The following is a 19,204-nucleotide window of genomic DNA, read 5'->3' on the forward strand; positions in this document are numbered from 1 at the left end:
ACAGCTGCTGTACAAGGCCTCAGGTAACAGCTGCTGTACAAGGCCTCAGGTAACAGCTGCTGTACAAGGCCTCAGGTAACAGCTGCTGTACAAGGCCTCAGTAACAGCTGCTGTACAAGGCCTCAGGTAACACTTGTTCGAGTTGAAAAAGTTGAAAAACAAATTATTTTTCGAAAGGTAGCAAAATGTTAAATGTTTTTAAAGTATTTTTCAACCGAAAAAATATACCTGGCGATGTGTGTACTTTTGCCATCTCTGCACCTGCCTGACCCCCCCACCCCCCCCCCCCGTGTGTGTGTTTGTGTGTCCCAGGAGGGCCGTACGGGGCCGTGGGGGTGGACCTGGCCTTCGAGGCCATGCTGTGCCAGATCTTCGGGCAGGACTTCATCCAGAGCTTCCGCACTCGGCGGCCAGCGGCCTGGGTGGACCTGAGCATCGCCTTCGAGGCTCGCAAGCGCACGGCACGCCCGGCCGGGCCAACGCCCTCAACATCTCCCTGCCCTTCTCCTTCATCGACCACTACAAGAGGCTGCGAGGGCAGAGCGTGGAGGCAGCCCTGCGGAGGAGCAAGTACGTGTCTGAGTGTGTGTGGGGTCTGAGTGTGTGTGTGTGGGGGGTCTGAGTTTGTGTGTGTGGGGTGTCTGAGTGTGTGGGGCAGGAGGGGGTGAAAGTGTGTGTGTAGGTAGGTGTGTGTATATGGGGGGGTGTATCTGTGTGTGTGTGTGGTTGATGCTGTATTTGAACCTCTCTATAGATGTGAGTTGTCATGCCATTGTTGTGTGTGTGTGTGTGTGCTGCAGTATGAACATAGTGAAGTGGTCGTCTCAGGGCATGCTCAGGCTGACCCAGGAAGCCATGAACGAGCTGTTCCAGCCCACCATCAACAGCATCATCACACACATAGGTGAGACACATACACACACACATCGGTGAGACGCACACACACACATCGGTGAGACGCACACACACACACACCTTCCACCGTCACTTTATACTTTCAATTCTTAAATCTCTTCTTCCCCCTCCCCTTTCCCCCCCCCCCTCCCCTCCCCCCTCCCCTCCCAGAGGAGCTGATGAAGAAACCGGAAGTGGGCGGCGTGCGTTTCCTCTTCCTGGTGGGCGGGTTCGCTGAATCGCCAATGCTGCAGCGCGCGGCCCAGAATGCACTGGGGCACGCCTGCCGCATCATCATCCCTCAGGACGTGGGCCTGACCATCCTGAAGGGGGCGGTGCTGTTCGGACTGGACCCCACCGTGGTGAGCGCCTACGCCCAGGCTGACTGTCCCTACACCCAGACTGACTGTCCCTACACCCAGACTGACTGTCCCTACACACAGACTGACTGTCCCTACACACAGACTGACTGTCCCTACACACAGACTGACTGTCCCTACGCCCAGGCTGACTGTCCCTACACCCAGACTGACTGTCCCTACACACAGACTGACTGTCCCTACACACAGACTGACTGTCCCTACACACAGACTGACTGTCCCTACACCCAGACTGACTGTCCCTACACCCAGACTGACTGTCCCTACACACAGACTGACTGTCCCTACACCCAGACTGACTGTCCCTACACACAGACTGACTGTCCCTACACACAGACTGACTGTCCCTACACACAGACTGACTGTCCCTACACCCAGACTGACTGTCCCTACACACAGACTGACTGTCCCTACACCCAGACTGACTGTCCCTAAACACAGACTGACTGTCCCTACACACAGACTGACTGTCCCTACACCCAGACTGACTGTCCCGGAACCTGTAGAAGGTTCTAGAACCTCAACAACTGTCCTGAAACCATTTAGAACTGTTATAACCCTAACCCAACTACTGGTTCAACTTCTAAAAGCTGAAAAACTTGTCTGTGTCCCTTCCCCTACTCCCCCTCCCCCCACACACACGCCCCCCCCCCCCCCGCCCCCCAGGTGCGCGTGCGGCGCTGCCCCCTGACCTACGGCGTGGGCGTGCTGAACCGCTTCGTGGAGGGCCGTCACCCACGGGACAAGCTGCTGCTGAAGGACGGCCGGCGCTGGTGCACCGACGTCCTGGATCGCTTTGTCTCCCTCGACCAATCGGTGGCCCTGGGCGAGGTGGTGAGGCGGAGCTACACCCCGGCGAGGGCGGGGCAACGTAAGATCGTCATCAACGTGTACTGCGTCGCCCGCGACGACGCCACGTACGTCTCCGACGACGGCGTCAGGAAGTGCGGGGCCATCACGCTCGACCTGCCCGAGGCGTCGCCGGGGGCGACGGCGGACCGCCGCGAGATCAGGGCGACGATGCAGTTCGGAGACACGGAGATCAAAGTGACGGCCGTCGACATGACGACCAATCGCACGGTCCGGGCCTCCATCGACTTCCTGTCCAACTGAGGCGGCGGCGTATCCGGGGGCAACGAACGGGGGGGGGGGATGGAGGAGGGAACAGCCACTCACTAAGAAGTTTGCCCTCCCCCCTCCATTGTTGATTGACAAGCCTTTGAGTTTTTTTTTAACTTTTGATATTCAGCAGTTGGACACCGTCTGGACCCACTGTAAGAACATGTTGAGGAACACCCTCTAGGCCATTTAACGCAACAGAGTCTATTGGAGGATCTGCTTCCAGCTGATTGGAGGACGTCCGGGTGCTTCCTGATAGAGCTTCCTTGTTGTCGGGTTCTGAATCCGTCACGTTTGAGATCGCCACCTAGTGGAGAGAGACTAACAAGTGGACATGCCCAAATATGGACATGCCCAAAATATGGGCATCTAGTGAACGTGTGGGTGGAAGAGGCCTGCTGTCTGTCCATCCCTTCATCCCTCACTCCATCCATCCCTCACTCACTCCATCTCTCCATCCACACCCTCCTCCCTTCTGACAACCCAGTTTAAGCCAGTGAGTGTGAAATGATTTAGCATCGTACACAATTAACAAATACTTTGAATATTTGACCATTACCCTATATTAACTACGTATCAGGAATCATACTTGTCCCTTGTGTAAGCCTGTGTTCATAAATAACTATTAAAAAATATGTTTATATTCTGAAACATAACAGGAGTCGGTTGTGACGAGGGAATTTTATTAGTTTGAAATGATCCAATAAATACAGATCCACACAAGACGACCAACAGCCAACGCTTCTAGAACGGCTCCTCGTCCAATCAGTGCTATTTGACAGTTATGACAGTTGACAAGCGTACAAAGAAAAAAAACTACCTTTTCCTCCCTTGACTGGAGTATGGTGGGGATGTCTCTGGTCCCAAATCAAACACCCCTAAACTCCCCACATGAACTGACCCAGGCTCCAGATGAGTGGAGGGGGTCGGAGGGGTAACAGAGGTCAGGAGTAGAGGGGTCAAAGGTCAGAGGTGGAGGGGTCAGAGGTGGAAAGGGTCAGGTGTCAGGTCGAAAGGTTGTCAGGGGTCAGAGGTCGCTCGCATGCCTAGTGAGCGTGGGGTCGTCCGCGGCCCCGCCCCCCGCCCCCCCCAGGAGGCCCCTCCACGGTGGAGCGGGGGTTCTTGATGGTCTCGTCCACAGACAGGATGAGGCAGGCAGCCTCCGAGGCGGCCGTCAGGGCGTTGATGCGCACGATGGCGGGCTCCCACACGCACGCCACAAAGTTATCAGCGATGTCCTCGTTGTTCACGTCCACGCCGTACCACATGCCTCCCTGGGGGGGCGGAGCTTAAGAGTGAGCGTGTGCAGAGAGGTAAAGGTGCTAGTGCAGATCAAAGTGTGTGTGTGTGTGTGTACCTGTGCGTGCTTGGCCCTCAGCTGTGTGTGTGTGTGTGTGTGTGTGTACCTGTGCGTGCTTGGCCCTCAGCTGTGTGTGTGTGTGTGTGTGTACCTGTGCGTGCTTGGCCCTCAGCTTGTTGAGGATGTTGGTGGCGTCGAAGCCGGCGTTGTCGCAGAGCTGGCGAGGGATGATCTCCAGGGCTTTGGCGTACGCACCAATCAGCAGCTGCTGTTTCCCCGGGATGGTTCTAGAATGATCCCTCAGGAAGCGAGACAGCTCCATCTCGATCGCCCCGCCCCCCGCCACGATGGAGTCGTTCTGGAGGAGAGAGAGCACACACACACGTTAAGCTGTGTGTCTTGTTCGCTTGCTCAGCCTACCTTGATGTCCCTGCGTACGATCATGATGGCATGTTTAAGTGTGTGTGTGTGTGAGAGTTTACCTTGATGGCCCTGCGTACGATCATGATGGCGTCGTGTAGAGAGCGCTCCGTCTCCTCCATGAACTGCTCTGCTCCGCCCCTCAGGATGATGGTGCAGGTCTTGGCCTTCGGACACCCCCGGAAGAAGTTATACCTGGGGGGAAAGAGAGGAGGGGGGGGAGAGAGGAGGGGGAGAGAGAGGAGGGGGAGAGAGAGGAGGGGGGGAGAGAGGAGGGGGAGAGAGAGGAGGAGGGGGGGGGAGAGGAGGGTTAAGAACCTGAGCTCAGATCCCCCCCACGACCATGCGCTCTAGGGACAGACTGTAAACACACAGATTTAGACCCAAATAAGAAAAACACCAAGTGAAGCAGATGGTGCTCACCTCTCCCCTCCCACCTGCACCTCCTCAAACAGCTCACACTGACCCAGGACGTCTGTCGTCATGGCGCCCACACTGGTCTGGATGGAGCCCCCACAGGCCTGGAGGACAAGGTGCACGTTACACACACACACACACACACACACACTGAACAGTTGCCACAGCCAAACACACGTTACACACGCACACAGGTGTGCCTCACCATCATGGTCCTCTTGAGGTCCTCCTCCTGGACGCGTCCAGCACAGAACAGGTCTCTGTCTGCAAAGTACTGCGTGGCCACGTCCCCGATGGGCAGCTTGGACAGAACCACCTTGGCCCCTGAGCTGTGGATCTTCTCCAGCTTGTCGTACAGGATGTTCCACTCTGCATCCACGATGGCCTGGTACTCCTGTGGGGGGGAGGGGTCAGAGTGTGTGTGTGTGTGTGTGTAATGTGTGTTGGAGTGTTTCAAAAAAAGGTGTGTGCAGGTGTGCAAGTTTTTGAGGGAGACCTTGTGTGTGGCCATCCTTACAAGTGTGTGTGTGTAGGGGTGTGTGTGTGTGTGTAGGGGTGTGCGTGCGTAGGTGTGTGTGTGTGTGTGTGGGGGGGGTCCTGACCTGGACAGACTTGACTCGGACTTCTGCGTTGTCCTTCTCAGCCTTCAGCTCCAGCTCCACGTTGAGCAGGGCGATGCGGGGGTTGTCATAGCGCTTGGGCTGCATCTCAAAGCCAGCGTAGGAGAAGGTCTTCTTGAACGCTACGCCAGCCACCAGCTGGGAATCCTGGAGGGGGGAGAAGAGACATGAGGGGAAGAAGAGAAGGAGAGGAGAGGGAGAGACGGAGAGGGAGAGAAAGAGAGGGAGAGAAAGAGAGGGAGAGAAAGAGAGGGAGAGAAAGAGAAGGAGAGAAAGAGAAGGAGAGAACGGGAAGATAAGAGGAGAAAGGAAAGAGGAGCGTGAAGGAGAAAGGGAAGATAGGAGATGATAGAGCAGACAAGAGGAGCAGACAAGAGGAGTGGTCCTGACCTCCAGCGCTCCTCCCTGGACTTTCTTGATGCCGATCATCTTGAGAGGCAGCAGCTCGTCCAGCATGGTGACGGCGTCCACCACCATGCTGGAGAAGAACACCTTCTGCCCCGCGATCAGCTTGGAGTTCATGGCTGTAGACGCACACTTGATCAGGAGCTGCCTCTGTTCACTGGAGGAGGAGGAGGAGGAGGAAGGACTCATGATGTCTGTGTGTGCGGATATTTGTGTGTGTGTGTGTGTGTGGATATTTGTGTGTGTGTGTCTATGGCTGCTCCTACTTCTTGTCGTCCTTCTTGACGGTGACGGCGATCTCGCGTATCTTGGCAACGGCGAGGTGTGTGGCGCTGCGGAAGGCTCTGATGATGGTCTGAGGGTGGAGGCCGTCCTCCACGTACGGCTTCAGCTGCCGCAGGAACTCGGCTGCCAGCAGCGTCACCGAGGTGGTGCCGTCACCCACCTGACACACACACACACAGATTAACACTCACACAAAGATATAGATGCACACCCGGATGTTCCCTGACACACACCATCTACACACGCTCCAATCAGCCAGCCAACACACACTCCTCCCTCACCCTCGGAGCGAGCGATGTCAACACACACACACACACTCCTCGACCCTCCCTCACCTCAGCGTCCTGGGAGCGAGCGATGTCCACCAGGGTCTTGGCCGCAGGGTGAACCACGTCCAGCAGCTTCAGGATGGTGGCTCCATCGTTGGAGATGGTGGCCTTGCCTGGACACACACACACACACACACATCTATGTGTGTTCCTCCACATATATCTGTACAGCATGTGTGTGTGTGTGTGTGTGTGTGTACCTCTACTGTCCACCATCAGCTTGTCCATGCCCCGGGGGCCCAGGGTGGTGCGGACCGCCTCAGCGATCACCTGACAGGCGTTGATGTTGCTGACGAGCTGGGGAACGCCCTGAGACGTGTCGGTCCCCTCCTTCAACAGGATTACTGGAGTGGGCTGGGGGGGGGGGGGAGGGGGGAGAGAGGATGGGGTGGTGAGGGAGATGGTAGGGCAGGAGAGGAAGAGGAGGGTGGAGCAGGTGGGGAGAGAGGTGGGTGAGAGGTGGGAGGAAAGGGTTAGGAAGAGGAGATGTGGATTCAGTGCGTTTTATACAACATCACTTGTGTGTCAAATCCTACGACATGAGAACGTCCCAAACGTTTCCAGGGCAACATTTAAACAAAGTACTGCTAGCGACAAACCAGCCTACGTGGCTGTAGTTTGGCACAAAAAAATCCTATATTCAGAATCAGACAGTTAAAGTCCTCGTGTACCCCGTTTCGGGCGTGGCGCTTTTGTTCCTCTAACTCTGCTCGTGTGCATCAGCTGTCATCCACCCTCAGTCTCCTGGATACGAGACGATTTAGCGCACATGCTAATGGGTAGCCAAGTAATACGTTTAGGATTTGCTAATTTGCTTTCTTAGCTTTCTAAATCCTTCTCAATCGCAACAACCTGACGGCAAACTTTTACTGTTACGTTTCCAATAAGATGCGCGTTAGCTAGCGACGTTTCAGGGAGACATGCCAAACTTCTTGAACGCTAACTACGTTTTTGTTTAACATTTTTAAGAAGCCTATTGAAAGTAGACATCGCAGAAGCAATCGCCTAGAAAGGTAGCATCCGCTAACTCAGCCAACTAGCAAGCTATCCAGTGGCTGGTGTTGTCGAAACGCATTGTCATAATACGGACAAAGCCGGTGTGTTCTGTATTGCTTATGTTCGTAGCTGCAGCTATACCCAATGTCTACGGGAATTGCGATACAGCCATGTCTATGATAAGTACCACATGTGTTTGTTAGACAAACTGTTGCTATGGCTTTATAAGTTTACACGTAGGGTTTATTCTTGCAAACATGTCTAGCTAGCAAGAACGTCTTACCATTGATGCGACAAGATGCTAACTAGCATCAAGATAACAGCGAACTCCGTCACATGTACTTTTGACTAAAATATTAGCTTCATCTGATTGGGAACATAACTATTTATCAATGCATGTTGTTTGCAAACGTATGTTTTGAGGTAATCCTTAGGATGGACATGGATTTGGTAAATATAAACGGAGCATGAATTGCTAAACTACTTACCATCATCTTTGCGGTTCTTTCGAGAAAACGGTACCAGCGTCCAATCCCAGAAGCCCTTTCGAAGCAGTTTGGCGGGGTGCGTTCAAGAGCAGCAGAACGTTACGAAACGTTTAGAACTCAATTGAAAGCAAATTTGTAAATGAAACCATGGTAATTTGTATTATTACATAGATTTTTATTTATTACACTTTTCTTTTTACAATAAGCTACATTGAACAAGGGGAACGACACCGATTGCACTGTTAGATCACTGAGGTCCTTGAAGATAAGAGTGAAACAGTTGAAAAGTTATTGCACATGTATTTAAAGCGATTATTGAGTCCATACAATTTGAGGCACATATTAACAAATATAAATTACTAAAGGAAAAAATAAATAAAGTACAGACTCACATATTTCAATATCAGTGGTCATGAAATTACCCAGTTAAAGTGGCTGTAAACTAGAACTGAAAATGAGTTTTAAGTTCATCACACCACAGAAGAATGTGTTGTCAACAACCCATCCAAATTCGAATGAAAAAAAAAAACACAGACAAGTATGTTAAATTAGGCTTCGAAATCTTGAGAAAATCAGCAGTCTTCTCTGCTTGAGACTGGGGGGTGTGTCGCCTGAAGGAGCTGAAGCTCCGCCCCCTCGAATTTATTGAATTTAGCAACAACAGCAACACTAGCTAAATCAATTGCAGATATAAGAACAGACCTACCTGCAGTCTCTAAGTGTTTTATGTGTTAATTACCTTGTCTTTGCATCGTACCAGCTGAGTAACAGAATGCAACCGTCTGTGATCTGACGTAGATAGGTCGCTGTGACTAGATAGGTTGGGTTTTGCCCTGCCTAAACAAAACCTGAGCTGAAAACGGTTGAGAAACTATTCAACGGTCTAACTCCACATTTCAGTGCAACAAAGTTTTCGCGCTTTGCACATGCTTTCAGCAACTAATTTCACACTGAGCGGTGAGGGAGTCAGGCTAGTAATCAGAAGGTTGCCAGTTCGATTCCCAGCCGTGCCAAATGACGTTGCGTCCTTGGGCAAGGCACTTCACCCTATTTGCCTCGGGGGGGAATGTCCCTGTACTTACTGTAAGTCGCTCTGGATAAGAGCGTCTGCTAAATGACTAAATGTAAATATAAAACCGAACCTAGAAGCACCGTATCCTGAGTTCTGAGCTTTGTGTAAACAGGTGCATTATTCTGCTGTATGTAATATAAAATATGGGAAATGCATGATGTCATTAGTACACAACTAGTTATCCCTATAATCATCATAACAGTAATAATGATAATAATAACAATCGTTTGCATATTAATTTAGTTTTAACCCTTGTGTTATCTTCGGGTCATTCTGACCCATCAGTCATTGTGACCCACCGTCGTATTGCGACAAATTTACCGCATACAAAAACAAAGTGAAGCATTTTCTTTTAACCGTTGGGCTGTCTCAGACCCCCCACATTGCAAAGGTTAAAAGAAAATTATTTTTATTTGTTTTTGTATTGGGTAAAATTGGGTAAACACAACAATGGTTCTTTATGAACCTTTGGGTCATGTGACCCGAAGGCAGCACGAGGGTTAAGGAGCTCCTGTTAGCTACCATAATGTAGAGTTCTGTTTCTATAGGTCAGAGTTGCCCCTGGCAACAGTAACCTAGGCCGCAACCAGGAAGGGATTCAGCAATGAGGTTACAGCATGATCATTGCGAGGTAATTTTCCCATTAACTCCTTAGTGACCAAAATGGAGTCCCCCGTGCCCCATGTGGCCACCATGAGGTCGGCCAGAGTCACAGCATCCTTCGCCTTCTCCAGGGAACTCTTCGGAATGGGGTCGTGTGTCTCCAAGCTGTTCATCAATCCCTTCAACTTCTTCATCTCTTTTTTCTTCAGTTGTTCTATTATGTTGCACAACGTGTTGATCCATCGTAGTCCATGTTTACCGTCACTGGAAACGTTGTTTTCTGATGCTGGGGGCAGGAGATGAAACTTTGTTAAGTCCTCAGTAGAGGCAGAACTAACACTATCCATGAACCTGTACATACGAGTATCCTAAATAAGGAGACTGATTTGTTCATCTCTAAACAGTTTACATTTACATTACATTTACATTTAGCAGACGCTCTTATCCAGAGCGACTTACAGTAAGTACAGGGACATTTCCCCCGAGGCAAGTAGGGTGAAGTGCCTTGCCCAAGGACACAACATAATTTGCCACGGCTGGGAATCGAACTGGCAACCTTCAGATTACTAGCCCGACTCGCTCACCGCTCAGCCATCTGAGCTTAGTATCAGTGGTCATGAAATCACAAGTCCAATACCTCCCTCTTGTTAACTAGATGAAGTATGATTCTCCTCTGAGAACTTTTTAAGTCTTGTCGATTTTACAAAGTATTCTCCTAATGTGGGGCATCTTTACACAACAATTTTATAAAGCCACTGCACTATTACGAGTGTCATTTTTATCGAGATCTTAAACAACAAACAGTTTCATTTTTTTACAAAACCACATGCATGGCAGTAAAAAATAAATAAATAACTTAGTTACTTTCGCAGTGCCTGGTGAAATAAAAAGTGTTCCTTGACACAAAATACACACATCTGATTCTATAACACTTACGAAACACCTTTGAAGGAAGTGCTGTTACAGTAAAGGGAGAATTATAGCCTGTGACCTGCAGTCAAAAGCCCTGATCTCTGCACTTCACCTTGAATACTGTGGTGGCCCAAAACTTGATTAACCCTTGTGTTATCTTCGGGTCATTCTGACCCATCAGTCATTGTGACCCACCGTCGTATTGCGACAACTTTACCGCATACAAAAACAAAGTGAAGCATTTTCTTTTAACCGTTGGGCTGTCTCAGACCCCCCACATTGCGAAGGTTAAAATAATTATTATTTTTTTTTTTTTTGTATTGATTAAAATTGGGTAAACACAACGATGGTTCGTTATGAACCTTTGGGTCATGTGACCCGAAGGCAGCACGAGGGTTACCAGGGTGATGAAGAGGTCAGGAAGAACTTTCTCAAAGGAGGAAGGGGGGCCAGGGGGACTAAGGATTATCTGTGACTGTTATGTATTCTTATGTCTCAAAAGGGCTTGTTATGAGTGTGGGAGTGAACAACATCTTACCAAGAACCCAGGAAAGGGAAGCAGCCAAGGGGTGCCAGCTGGGAAAGCTCCGATCTGAAGGCCCTGTGTTTGGGTTACTACTGATTCTGGGATCTATATCCACCATGGGAACAAAGTAAGGACCAAGAGTGGCATTGAGGGTGATGCACCTTGGATACGTTGGGGGAATAACATTGAGAAATAGTATAATGCCAGGCAGGGGATTTTCCTCATAATGACTGGGGGGTCAGATAGCTGAGCGGTTAAGGAATCTGGCTATTAATCAGAAGGTTGCCGGTTCGATTCTTGGCCGTGCAAAATTACGTTGTGTTCTTGGGCAAGGCACTTCACCCTACTTGCCTCGGGGGGAATGTCCCTGTACTTACTGTAAGTCGCTCTGGATAAGAGCGTCTGCTAAATGACTAAATGTAAATGACTATATAACATGTTGTGTCTTGTGCCTGTTAGCTTTTTGTGTCTTCCTGTACCACTGCTGCATTGCTGAATAAACCTCTAAAGCCACCTTGACTTTGAAAGATATTCCGTCTCTGTCTCTTATCCATATCCTTCTGAAGTAAAATATCCTACAGTACAAATGTAAATGTTACCAGAGGAAGCTTTGAGAATGAGTCGACGACACCAGCGGCGAAGAATCTTCAGTTTGGTCTTCTCCAAAATCCACAGATTGAGTTCTGAGATCCCCGAACTCAGAAACAGCTCAAATGAGGCATGCTGGCTTGGACTGTAATCAGGGAGAAAAGTGTATTTCTGATGGGTGGAAACAGTAAAAGGGGGAGATGGAGGACAAGAAAAAAAAGAGAGAGAGAGAGGAGAGAGGAGAGAGAGAGAGAGAGAGAGAGAGAGAGAGAGAGAGAGAGAGAGAGAGAGAGGAAGAGATGCAGATATGGTAGATTAGTAACTTTTCTTTTAGCAGCTTCAGAAAACAACATAAGGTTACGAACAAAACATTTTGGAATCCCCAACAGCTCTTTAGACACAATTAAAACCCTATTTTGAGAAACGCAGAGGGTTGAATGTTTTCGGACAGTACAAAACGTAACAGCAGTGTCAGAAGGACACACACCACCACTGAACATCTCACCTTGGGCTGTACTTGGAAGTTGTGTTGGATGTCAGACTCCACAGTATATTTGGCTTTGGGTCTGAAAATGCAGTTGGAGCTTGTCTTGATGTATGTATACTTCTTGTTGCTCTCCTCCACCTTGCACATCGACAAAGTAGAAAACCATAATATTAATATGTATTTATTGGGATGGGTATAGAGGGTGAGCATTCAGATTCACGTAGTCTAATGTATATCTGCTTAAAAATATCACCTGTAATAACGGAACACTCCTTGGGATCAGAAACACCCAGAGTCTGTTCTGATTGGCCGTCACTTTGGGTTCTAGGAAGAACAACACCTGTCCTTTAACGCGCTGGTTGGAGAACTTATTTTTCCTGACGAGAGCAAACCGTGAGAGTCCGTGTATGGTGATGCTGACGTGATGATGCGTCACCGTCTGAGGCTGCAGGAACTCCCTCTGCTCACGGCTCACGTGGAGCACTCGGAGGTTCTCCGCTGCGTACACTGCACACACACACATTACACACACACACACACATTACACACGCACACACACATTACACACGCACAAATTACACACACACACATTACACACACACACAAATTACACACACACACACACACACATTACACACACACATTACACACACACACACACGTATTATACACACTCATTATACACACACACATCATACACACACACACATTATACACACACGTATTATACACACACACACATATTACATGCACACATTATACCCACACACTATACCCACACACACATTATACACACACACACACACACACACACACATTATACACACACACATATTATACACACACGTATTATACACACACATTATACACACACGCACGCATAACACACCCACACAACAAACACACGTTACACGCACACATAAATATAAAAAGTATTGCTATTCTCCTCAACTAAAGATTTCCAAGAGCAACCCACCATCAGTCTCACAGTGAGGCAGATCCAGTCGATACATGAGTGTCTCTGGGCTGGTGATGCAGTACAGGGGCCCTGCTGGTTCATAGCCACTGTTGGTCAGGATCCTCTCGTCCCAGTGTTCAGGGTGGTACTCCACACTTCCCTCTCCCCACATCCAAAACACAAGCTGTGTATCCCTGCACCTGAAGTGCCCGGCGGAAGGGCACGTGTACCTTGGGGGTAGGGATTTGGGGTGCAGTGGGGGTGGGTTAGGGGTGGGGTAGGGGTGGGGATTTGGGGTGCGGTGGGGGTGGGTTAGGGGTGGGGTAGGGGTGGGGATTTGGGGTGCGGTGGGGGTGGGTTAGGGGTGGGGTAGGGGTGGGGATTTGGGGTGCGGTGGGGGTGGGTTAGGGGTGGGGTAGGGGTGGGGATTTGGGGTGCAGTGGGAGTGGGTTAGGGGTGGGGTTTTGGGGGGGCATGATGGAAACAATTACTTCATATATATTTATTATTATGAAGAATTATTTATCAAAATGCCCTTTTGTTGAACTGTACTTTAGGATAAACTATGAATTTGTTTTGTAATTTGTTCAAAGTATTCCACAATGAAAGCAAGGTCCAGATCGAAAAAAGGTTTTTAAATGTACTTATGTATGTATATGTTACTAACCTGTACGACATGTTTGGAACAGAAGGAGCAAATTCCTCAGTGGTCTGTAAACAACGACAAAGAGCAATGATTAGACCACCAAAACAACTGTTAGCTGTTTCTGTGTCATTTAGCTCAGTTACATGGAAATATGTAACGTATCCAAGGACTCTTGTTACCATGGTGAGTGCCTCAAAGGATTCCATCTTCACTCGTGTCAAACATTCTTGAGAATCAGATGACTTTTCATAGTCTGATCTGTTGGACAAGAGACTGTATGGAGAAGAAAATTGGTATCGACACCCTCGACAGATTTTCCCTGCATTGTTTGTGTGTCTGTGTTTGTGTGTCTGTGTGTGTGTGTGTGTGTGTCTGTGTGTCTGTGGGTGGGTGGGTGGAGGGGCATTGGGATGTTACTGAAACTCACTTCACGGTTTGCAGTAAACCCATCCTGTACATGTTGAGTTTTGCGAATCCTTCTTTGGTGATCGGATTGTCGTGCAAGCTGAAACAAGAATAGGGTACAGGTGAACCCCGATAACCTCCGAACATCACAGGGATTACACACCTGGATTACACATCTGGATTACACACCTGGATTACGCACCTGGATTACACACCTGGATTACACACCTGGATTACACATCTGGATTACACACCTGGATTACGCACCTGGATTACAGGTCCTTGGAGGAGTCGAGGACCAGAGCCAGGTACGAACAGTCCCTCAGGTCCAGAGGGGTCTGGCTGAGGTCCACCTTCCTGCCCAGGGCGTTCAAGAGCGGGATGGCCAGCTTGTCTCGCCTGCTGGCTACCAGATGCAAAAGCCGCAGCAGAGTGGACTTCCCAAGGCTGGACAGGAACGTATATTCATTATACATTTTATTCATGATTTCTTCATGATTATAGACTATTTATACAGAATAATTAGAGACAATTATGCGAGTATACATGCAGATGCTTTGGTCATAGTCACAATCACGGCTGTTCTCCAGTTCTCTGATCTCCAGATCAAAGATGTCAAGTAAAATCCAAGAAACGTATACATTTTTTACCTTAGACGGACCCTAGGTAAAACATGACACAGCTCCTTCAGTCCAGCATCTTCTACCTCACAGTCGGTAATATTGAGCTCTGTGTCGGTGTCGGAGTCTTTAATAGCAGAGCAGAGGATATTGCAGTCTGTAGAACACAGGTGGAGTTGGTCCTCTTCCAAGGTCAGGTCCATGGAAGAGGAACAGGAGAGGTCTAGTTTGTGCTGCAGAACCACCAAGATGGCAGCGGCCACACCTGTCATCGTCCTGATCCTGGCCACCGTGTGCAGGAGATCCAACAAGAGCCTCCTGTCCACCCTGCAATTAGGTGTCTTTTTATTTTTCATCAAGTCCAATCAAGGTGTATTTACTTTGTACATGAAAAAGACCAAGAAGCATAGCGATGAGAATTTCTAAGCACAGTCAAGACGATCAACTAGGCAACCACTGTCCTTACCAAGATCATCTTATTTCCTGGCTGGTTTAGGAAAAGCAGAGAAGTGCAGCGGAAAAATCAGATACTGAAGTAAAAATAAAACCTGAGCTCTGTGATTCTGTGTAGGGTAAAGGTCTTAAGTAAGTTCTCCATTTTCTCCACGGGAATGCAGGTCCACAAGAGGTTAAGTTTCACCCCGTCGCTGTAGTCCAGCGCAAAACGCAACGCGTCACAGTCCTCCACGTCCAGGGACAGGTTGCTGAGGTTGATCCATTGGTGCGTCGATGTGAGGAAAGGATTCACAAAGTGTCCTGCACGCTGTTGGTATAAAGCTCTCAAGACCGTCCTGGTAAAGGGGCCATTCACTCTGTGCAAAAACAAAACAACGAAAAACTGTCATACTCAACGCAGGCTCTCTCGTTAAAATGTAAAAGTGTAAGGTCCATCAAGGGTTTTCCAATGGTCTGCAAACTGTATTTCACATGGGGAAAGCTCTCAATGGATCTAGGTAAGACACAAGACACTGAAAAAGGTGAGAGGGGAATCGTATTCTAGTGTAAAATTGTCTACGTCTTGTACTGTGAAATTTTCTACGTCTTTAACCTTCTAAGTTCAAAAACGGCACTGGGACTCAGCAAAGTTTGATGCAAAGTTTATTGGTCCTTTGATCCCGGGATCTGACTGGTCTTTTCTCTCCGGACATTCCCTTATATACTATGTATTTTCCTCCTGTTATCTTGTGTTGATTTACTATTGGTAATTTCTACACATCTTCACAAAATTAGTCCCTTGTCCTGGGGGTTTCAGATTACAAATGCACCTTTTACCTTACATAAATGTGGACATGTACAGGCCCCTGTTGGGTGTTTACATACCGGCCTTGTCTTAGAATGGAGTCTGTAGCTCTTAAGTAAGATTTTTTTTTAAAGAAATTCCTCTTTACTCAGGGCTAGTACTGACCATAGACTAGCAGCTCCAGTTTAGACTCTGTGGCGTCGGGCCCTCAACGTGCCTCTTGACTTATAGCTAAGGGGCCTCTCTCCCTGCGACGGAAAAATGCATATCTACAACTAGTCTTCTCTCACAGTCCTCAGCTCTTGACGCCCAGATCTCTCATGTGGGCTCCCTTAGGCTCACTTATCTATCGTTTATTGGTAATAATAATCAGTCAACAGCTTTTCATATGGTTTCCAGTAATATAATATACTAAAAGGGGTGATTGAGAATTTTATCTTCAATCAGATAAACCCATAATCATAACCCATCTTCATCATTTCAACAGCGTGATGTAATTTCCAGGTCAATGTCTGACCTTTGAAAGCGAGCTTTACTGAGGAGAGGAAGAAGATCTCCTGGCTCGGCTCTGATCTTCTTCAGGTTGACAGAGATGGGATTGGTGGTGGTTGCTAGCAGGTAAAGAAGCACCTTCCAGTCCAGAGTGCTGTCGGAGAGATCGTTGTTGACCTTCTCCAGGAAGCACTGGGTTAGCTCCTTGTCCTGAGCCTGGAACACCATGAGAGCCAACTTCTGCAGAGTCTCCTGATTCAGTCTATTGTCGTGGGCCGAAAACTGCATTAAACACCCACTCTACCCTATGTGGCAGATTTAGACAGTAAGACAAAAGGTCGAACTAGTTGACCTTAAAATGTGTGGCCACTAAAAGCATAACACTAAGATAGCATCAGTGATGAAGCAGTCAGGTAATCAAAGTGATCGTCATCAGAGGTCACAATACGAACATTACATATTTGAGCAATGGCTCTTTCAGGGACTTGCTCCGAACATGTCAAGCTGACCTGTTCGGACAGGCGCAAGCACCAGATAGCGAAATATTAACTAAACAGCAGGTAGACTTTGTACGTTCACTATGGATAGTAAGGGTCTTTTGGGACCAAGGCAAACTGACATACGCTGATTAAGATCAATACATTCTCACAGGCAGGTTCAAGGTACAGATTATGGGACTGCCTATCGACTGTATATAATGACTGTGAATTCATGTATTAGTTAGATCTTCTCTGGCGAAGAGATCTAAACAAATGTAACCGTTGTTCTTGTGACAATAAAGACAATCTGCATTTGAACTCAGACTCAGCCTCCCCTCTCGACATTCTTGAGAAAGCAACCTGATCAGCCAAAAGCTGACCACTACACTATCTTGGACAAAAACACGTAAAACAAGCTATTTGTCAGCAAAAGAAAAGAAGCTTTTCTGTGTTTTCAGGAGTGATGTCAGGAATGATTGAACAATTATGTTCTAGTTCTCCTAAGGGTGTTTGTGAGTAGTAATGTGGATGTCTTTATGTACAGCGAACACATTTCAACTTGCCTGATAGTTAGCGGAGCCTCAAGGCACAATAGCGCTGTGAGAAAGTTCCCCTCAAGTGGACAGTCTCTCAAGTTCAGGATCTTCACTCTCCACACCCTCAGAAGAGAGACCAAGCTACTTACCAACCTCCCCTGAACCCTTTTGGTTGAACTTGGACAGGAAAAGACGAGAGCCAGCTCCTCGATTATCAGAGGACTAAAAAAGGACTTGGACTTTACCAGTCTGGCCAGTTTCAGCATAGAAATGTTGTTTGTTCTGCAAAACAGATACATTTTGGATGTTATTTGTCTTCACAATGATTTTAACATGAACACAGATATCACAGAATACTAAATCAAATGAGTTGCTCCAGGTCTTGCCCTTTACTGTCCGATTAGATCCTTCTTGCAACATGGACAGAGTTCAGCTAGTCTGAGAGCACCACTAGAGTCCAGTCTTTGCATACAAAATCGTAAATACACATTTATGCAAACCTAAGAGTGTGAATTTCTTTCACTTGTTTGAAGAGCAGCTGGGCTCCTTCAATGGAGACACTCTCTGGGGTAAGCGTCATATTGAGACGTTGTCCATCAGGAACAACGTTCTCAGAACCCAGGAGGGAACCCAGCGCTCTGCAGGATTCTGTAGTCAACCATCCGTTCAGAGTGATGTTGAAGTTGACGGCTTGGAGGAGGGAGAGGGCTAACTGTGTGTTCAGCTCACCGGAGGAGCACAATATCTCGCACAACGAAAAGATGACCTGCTCTCCGCAGCTGAGAAAAAATAACACAAAAAAAAAGGACACGGGAAACCAATCAATTCCACAACAGATGTCACAATAAAGAAATAAAATAATTAAAAAAACTTGAACATGAACAAACTTACCACAGCTTTGCGCAAAGGTCTTGTAAAAACTGGCGGGCTGAGAGCTGGGATGAGTAAGCGGAACGGAGAGCTGTCAGTAAAGCTTGCAGAGACGGCTGTCCCGTCTCCTTGTTGTCCAGAGCGCTATAAACACAAAGGTGCCTTATACAGGACCTCTGTACGGCAGACAGGGAGAGGTGGTTCGCCAGCACTTCAGTCTCATCTTGGGGAGAAACCCTGGCATAAAAATTCATTTTTATGACATGACAAAGAAAACTTAAAAAGTGTCATTGGATTGTAAACCCCTAATAGGCCTCCATTTTTCTTTTAAGTGTATTTTAAAGGTGGGAAATATTTAGCATTAAATTGAGTAACGAAATACTCATGTTTTATCATGTGAATTTTGCATTTAGAAAATGTGTACTGTTTTTCAAGAGCACATACAACCTAATTCAAAGCTAGCAGTGTATAAGATTTTTTGCAATAGCACAAGAAATAGATCTTGTCCAATCAGCACACTGGCATCAAGGTTAGGAATAGCACTGCACAGTGATCGACAGTGATGCGCTATAAACTCACCACAGTTGTGAGATGTGCGGCAGGTATTGGATGAATCGCTTTATGTTCTCATCAGTCCAGTTCACTGACCAATCCTTCAGATAAACAGGTCTTTTTTGCCGTGTAAGTTTCAGCACTGTGAACAAAACAGAACCATCTTCCCCACACATGTTGGTAACCCAGACAGCTGGAGCAAACAGCAATATCGTCTGAATTGCCAATATGATTCGTTCTTTCGGTTCGAACTGGAGCTCCACCGCGGAGGAGTACAGATTGAGGAGAAATTCGGTCTGTTCCTGTTCCATGTTACCGCAGTTGAACGGGAAATTTGGGTAGCTACAGACATCGGACAGCAATTTCAAGGTTTGCTCTCCAGTCTGGTCTTCGTGTTGTTTTGCCAACCGGAAAAGATTCAGAAGCCGTTTGATGGTTTTGGATTGGGTATCACTGTATTGGATGAGGATGTAGTCGTTGAATCTGTGTAGAGATATTTATCATGTTACATGTATTTATTTATAACACAAATCGACTGTCAAATCAAAAACGATTGATGACGCTG

General features: G+C 47.8%; 4 protein-coding genes across 6 annotated transcripts in view; 1 reads left to right on the forward strand and 3 right to left on the reverse strand.

Annotated features, from left to right (window-relative positions):
• LOC134016694 (heat shock 70 kDa protein 12B-like) overlaps nucleotides 1-3,062 on the forward strand; it is a gene marked incomplete at its 5' end in the record, with an annotated part of 8,055 nt that extends 4,993 nt beyond the window's left edge. The window contains 5 exon segments of the mRNA XM_062456026.1: nucleotides 313-456; nucleotides 459-570; nucleotides 801-904; nucleotides 1,066-1,256; nucleotides 1,941-3,062. Coding sequence (XP_062312010.1) covers nucleotides 313-456; nucleotides 459-570; nucleotides 801-904; nucleotides 1,066-1,256; nucleotides 1,941-2,387 — 998 coding nt within the window.
• Nucleotides 3,060-7,789, reverse strand: cct7 (chaperonin containing TCP1, subunit 7 (eta)). Its single transcript, XM_062456022.1, has 11 exons — nucleotides 7,654-7,789; nucleotides 6,370-6,523; nucleotides 6,176-6,282; nucleotides 5,822-6,000; nucleotides 5,541-5,712; nucleotides 5,133-5,297; nucleotides 4,736-4,924; nucleotides 4,537-4,634; nucleotides 4,176-4,308; nucleotides 3,845-4,051; nucleotides 3,060-3,667 (listed from the first exon to the last, which is right to left on the reverse strand). The coding sequence occupies exons 1-11, from the start codon at nucleotides 7,657-7,659 to the stop codon at nucleotides 3,440-3,442; spliced, it is 1,638 nt and encodes a 545-aa protein (XP_062312006.1). The 5' UTR covers nucleotides 7,660-7,789; the 3' UTR covers nucleotides 3,060-3,439.
• Nucleotides 7,790-7,905: 116 nt separating this feature from the next.
• Nucleotides 7,906-16,493, reverse strand: LOC134016693 (uncharacterized). Of its 3 annotated transcripts, none has more exons than XM_062456024.1 (9): nucleotides 14,118-14,250; nucleotides 13,873-13,950; nucleotides 13,625-13,703; nucleotides 13,467-13,510; nucleotides 12,818-13,029; nucleotides 12,095-12,348; nucleotides 11,860-11,979; nucleotides 11,366-11,525; nucleotides 7,906-9,614 (listed from the first exon to the last, which is right to left on the reverse strand). In XM_062456024.1, the coding sequence occupies exons 2-9, from the start codon at nucleotides 13,902-13,904 to the stop codon at nucleotides 9,301-9,303; spliced, it is 1,215 nt and encodes a 404-aa protein (XP_062312008.1). In that variant the 5' UTR covers nucleotides 13,905-13,950; nucleotides 14,118-14,250; the 3' UTR covers nucleotides 7,906-9,300. The 3 variants fall into 3 exon arrangements, 2 of the variants coding, with proteins under 2 accessions (XP_062312008.1, XP_062312007.1); XM_062456023.1 differs by having other exon boundaries at nucleotides 13,625-13,718; XR_009929594.1 differs by lacking the exons at nucleotides 7,906-9,614; nucleotides 11,366-11,525; nucleotides 11,860-11,979; ... (1 more) ...; nucleotides 12,818-13,029; nucleotides 13,467-13,510 and adding exons at nucleotides 14,501-14,797; nucleotides 15,019-15,282; nucleotides 16,228-16,493 and having other exon boundaries at nucleotides 13,672-13,718; nucleotides 14,118-14,297.
• Nucleotides 16,494-16,722: 229 nt separating this feature from the next.
• Nucleotides 16,723-19,118, reverse strand: LOC134016697 (uncharacterized). Its single transcript, XM_062456029.1, has 4 exons — nucleotides 18,667-19,118; nucleotides 18,109-18,324; nucleotides 17,718-17,996; nucleotides 16,723-17,499 (listed from the first exon to the last, which is right to left on the reverse strand). Exons 1-4 carry the CDS (start codon nucleotides 18,948-18,950, stop codon nucleotides 17,166-17,168), a joined length of 1,113 nt encoding a protein of 370 aa, XP_062312013.1. The 5' UTR covers nucleotides 18,951-19,118; the 3' UTR covers nucleotides 16,723-17,165.
• Between the last annotated feature and the right edge of the window lie 86 nt (nucleotides 19,119-19,204).

This window comes from Osmerus eperlanus, unplaced genomic scaffold (assembly GCF_963692335.1).
Source record: "Osmerus eperlanus unplaced genomic scaffold, fOsmEpe2.1 SCAFFOLD_173, whole genome shotgun sequence".
In the NCBI taxonomy this organism is placed as follows: domain Eukaryota; kingdom Metazoa; phylum Chordata; class Actinopteri; order Osmeriformes; family Osmeridae; genus Osmerus; species Osmerus eperlanus.

Coding starts and splice junctions, on each gene's coding strand:
- LOC134016693 (XM_062456023.1), bottom strand. CDS start 13,904: ATGTACAGGATGGGTTTACTGCAAACCGTGAA. Junction 12,349..12,817: donor GCCTCACTGTGAGACTGATG/GTGGGTTGCTCT, acceptor GTGTGTGTGCAG/TGTACGCAGCGGAGAACCTC. Junction 9,615..11,365: donor CATTCTCAAAGCTTCCTCTG/GTAACATTTACA, acceptor TCCTGCCCCCAG/CATCAGAAAACAACGTTTCC.
- LOC134016697 (XM_062456029.1), bottom strand. CDS start 18,950: ATGGAACAGGAACAGACCGAATTTCTCCTCAATCTGTACTCCTCCGCG. Junction 18,325..18,666: donor CCGCACATCTCACAACTGTG/GTGAGTTTATAG, acceptor TTTTTATGCCAG/GGTTTCTCCCCAAGATGAGA. Junction 17,997..18,108: donor GACCTTTGCGCAAAGCTGTG/GTAAGTTTGTTC, acceptor ATTTTTTCTCAG/CTGCGGAGAGCAGGTCATCT.
- cct7 (XM_062456022.1), bottom strand. Junction 6,283..6,369: donor GCTGATGGTGGACAGTAGAG/GTACACACACAC, acceptor GTGTGTGTCCAG/GCAAGGCCACCATCTCCAAC. Junction 5,298..5,540: donor TCCAGGGAGGAGCGCTGGAG/GTCAGGACCACT, acceptor TCCCCCCTCCAG/GATTCCCAGCTGGTGGCTGG.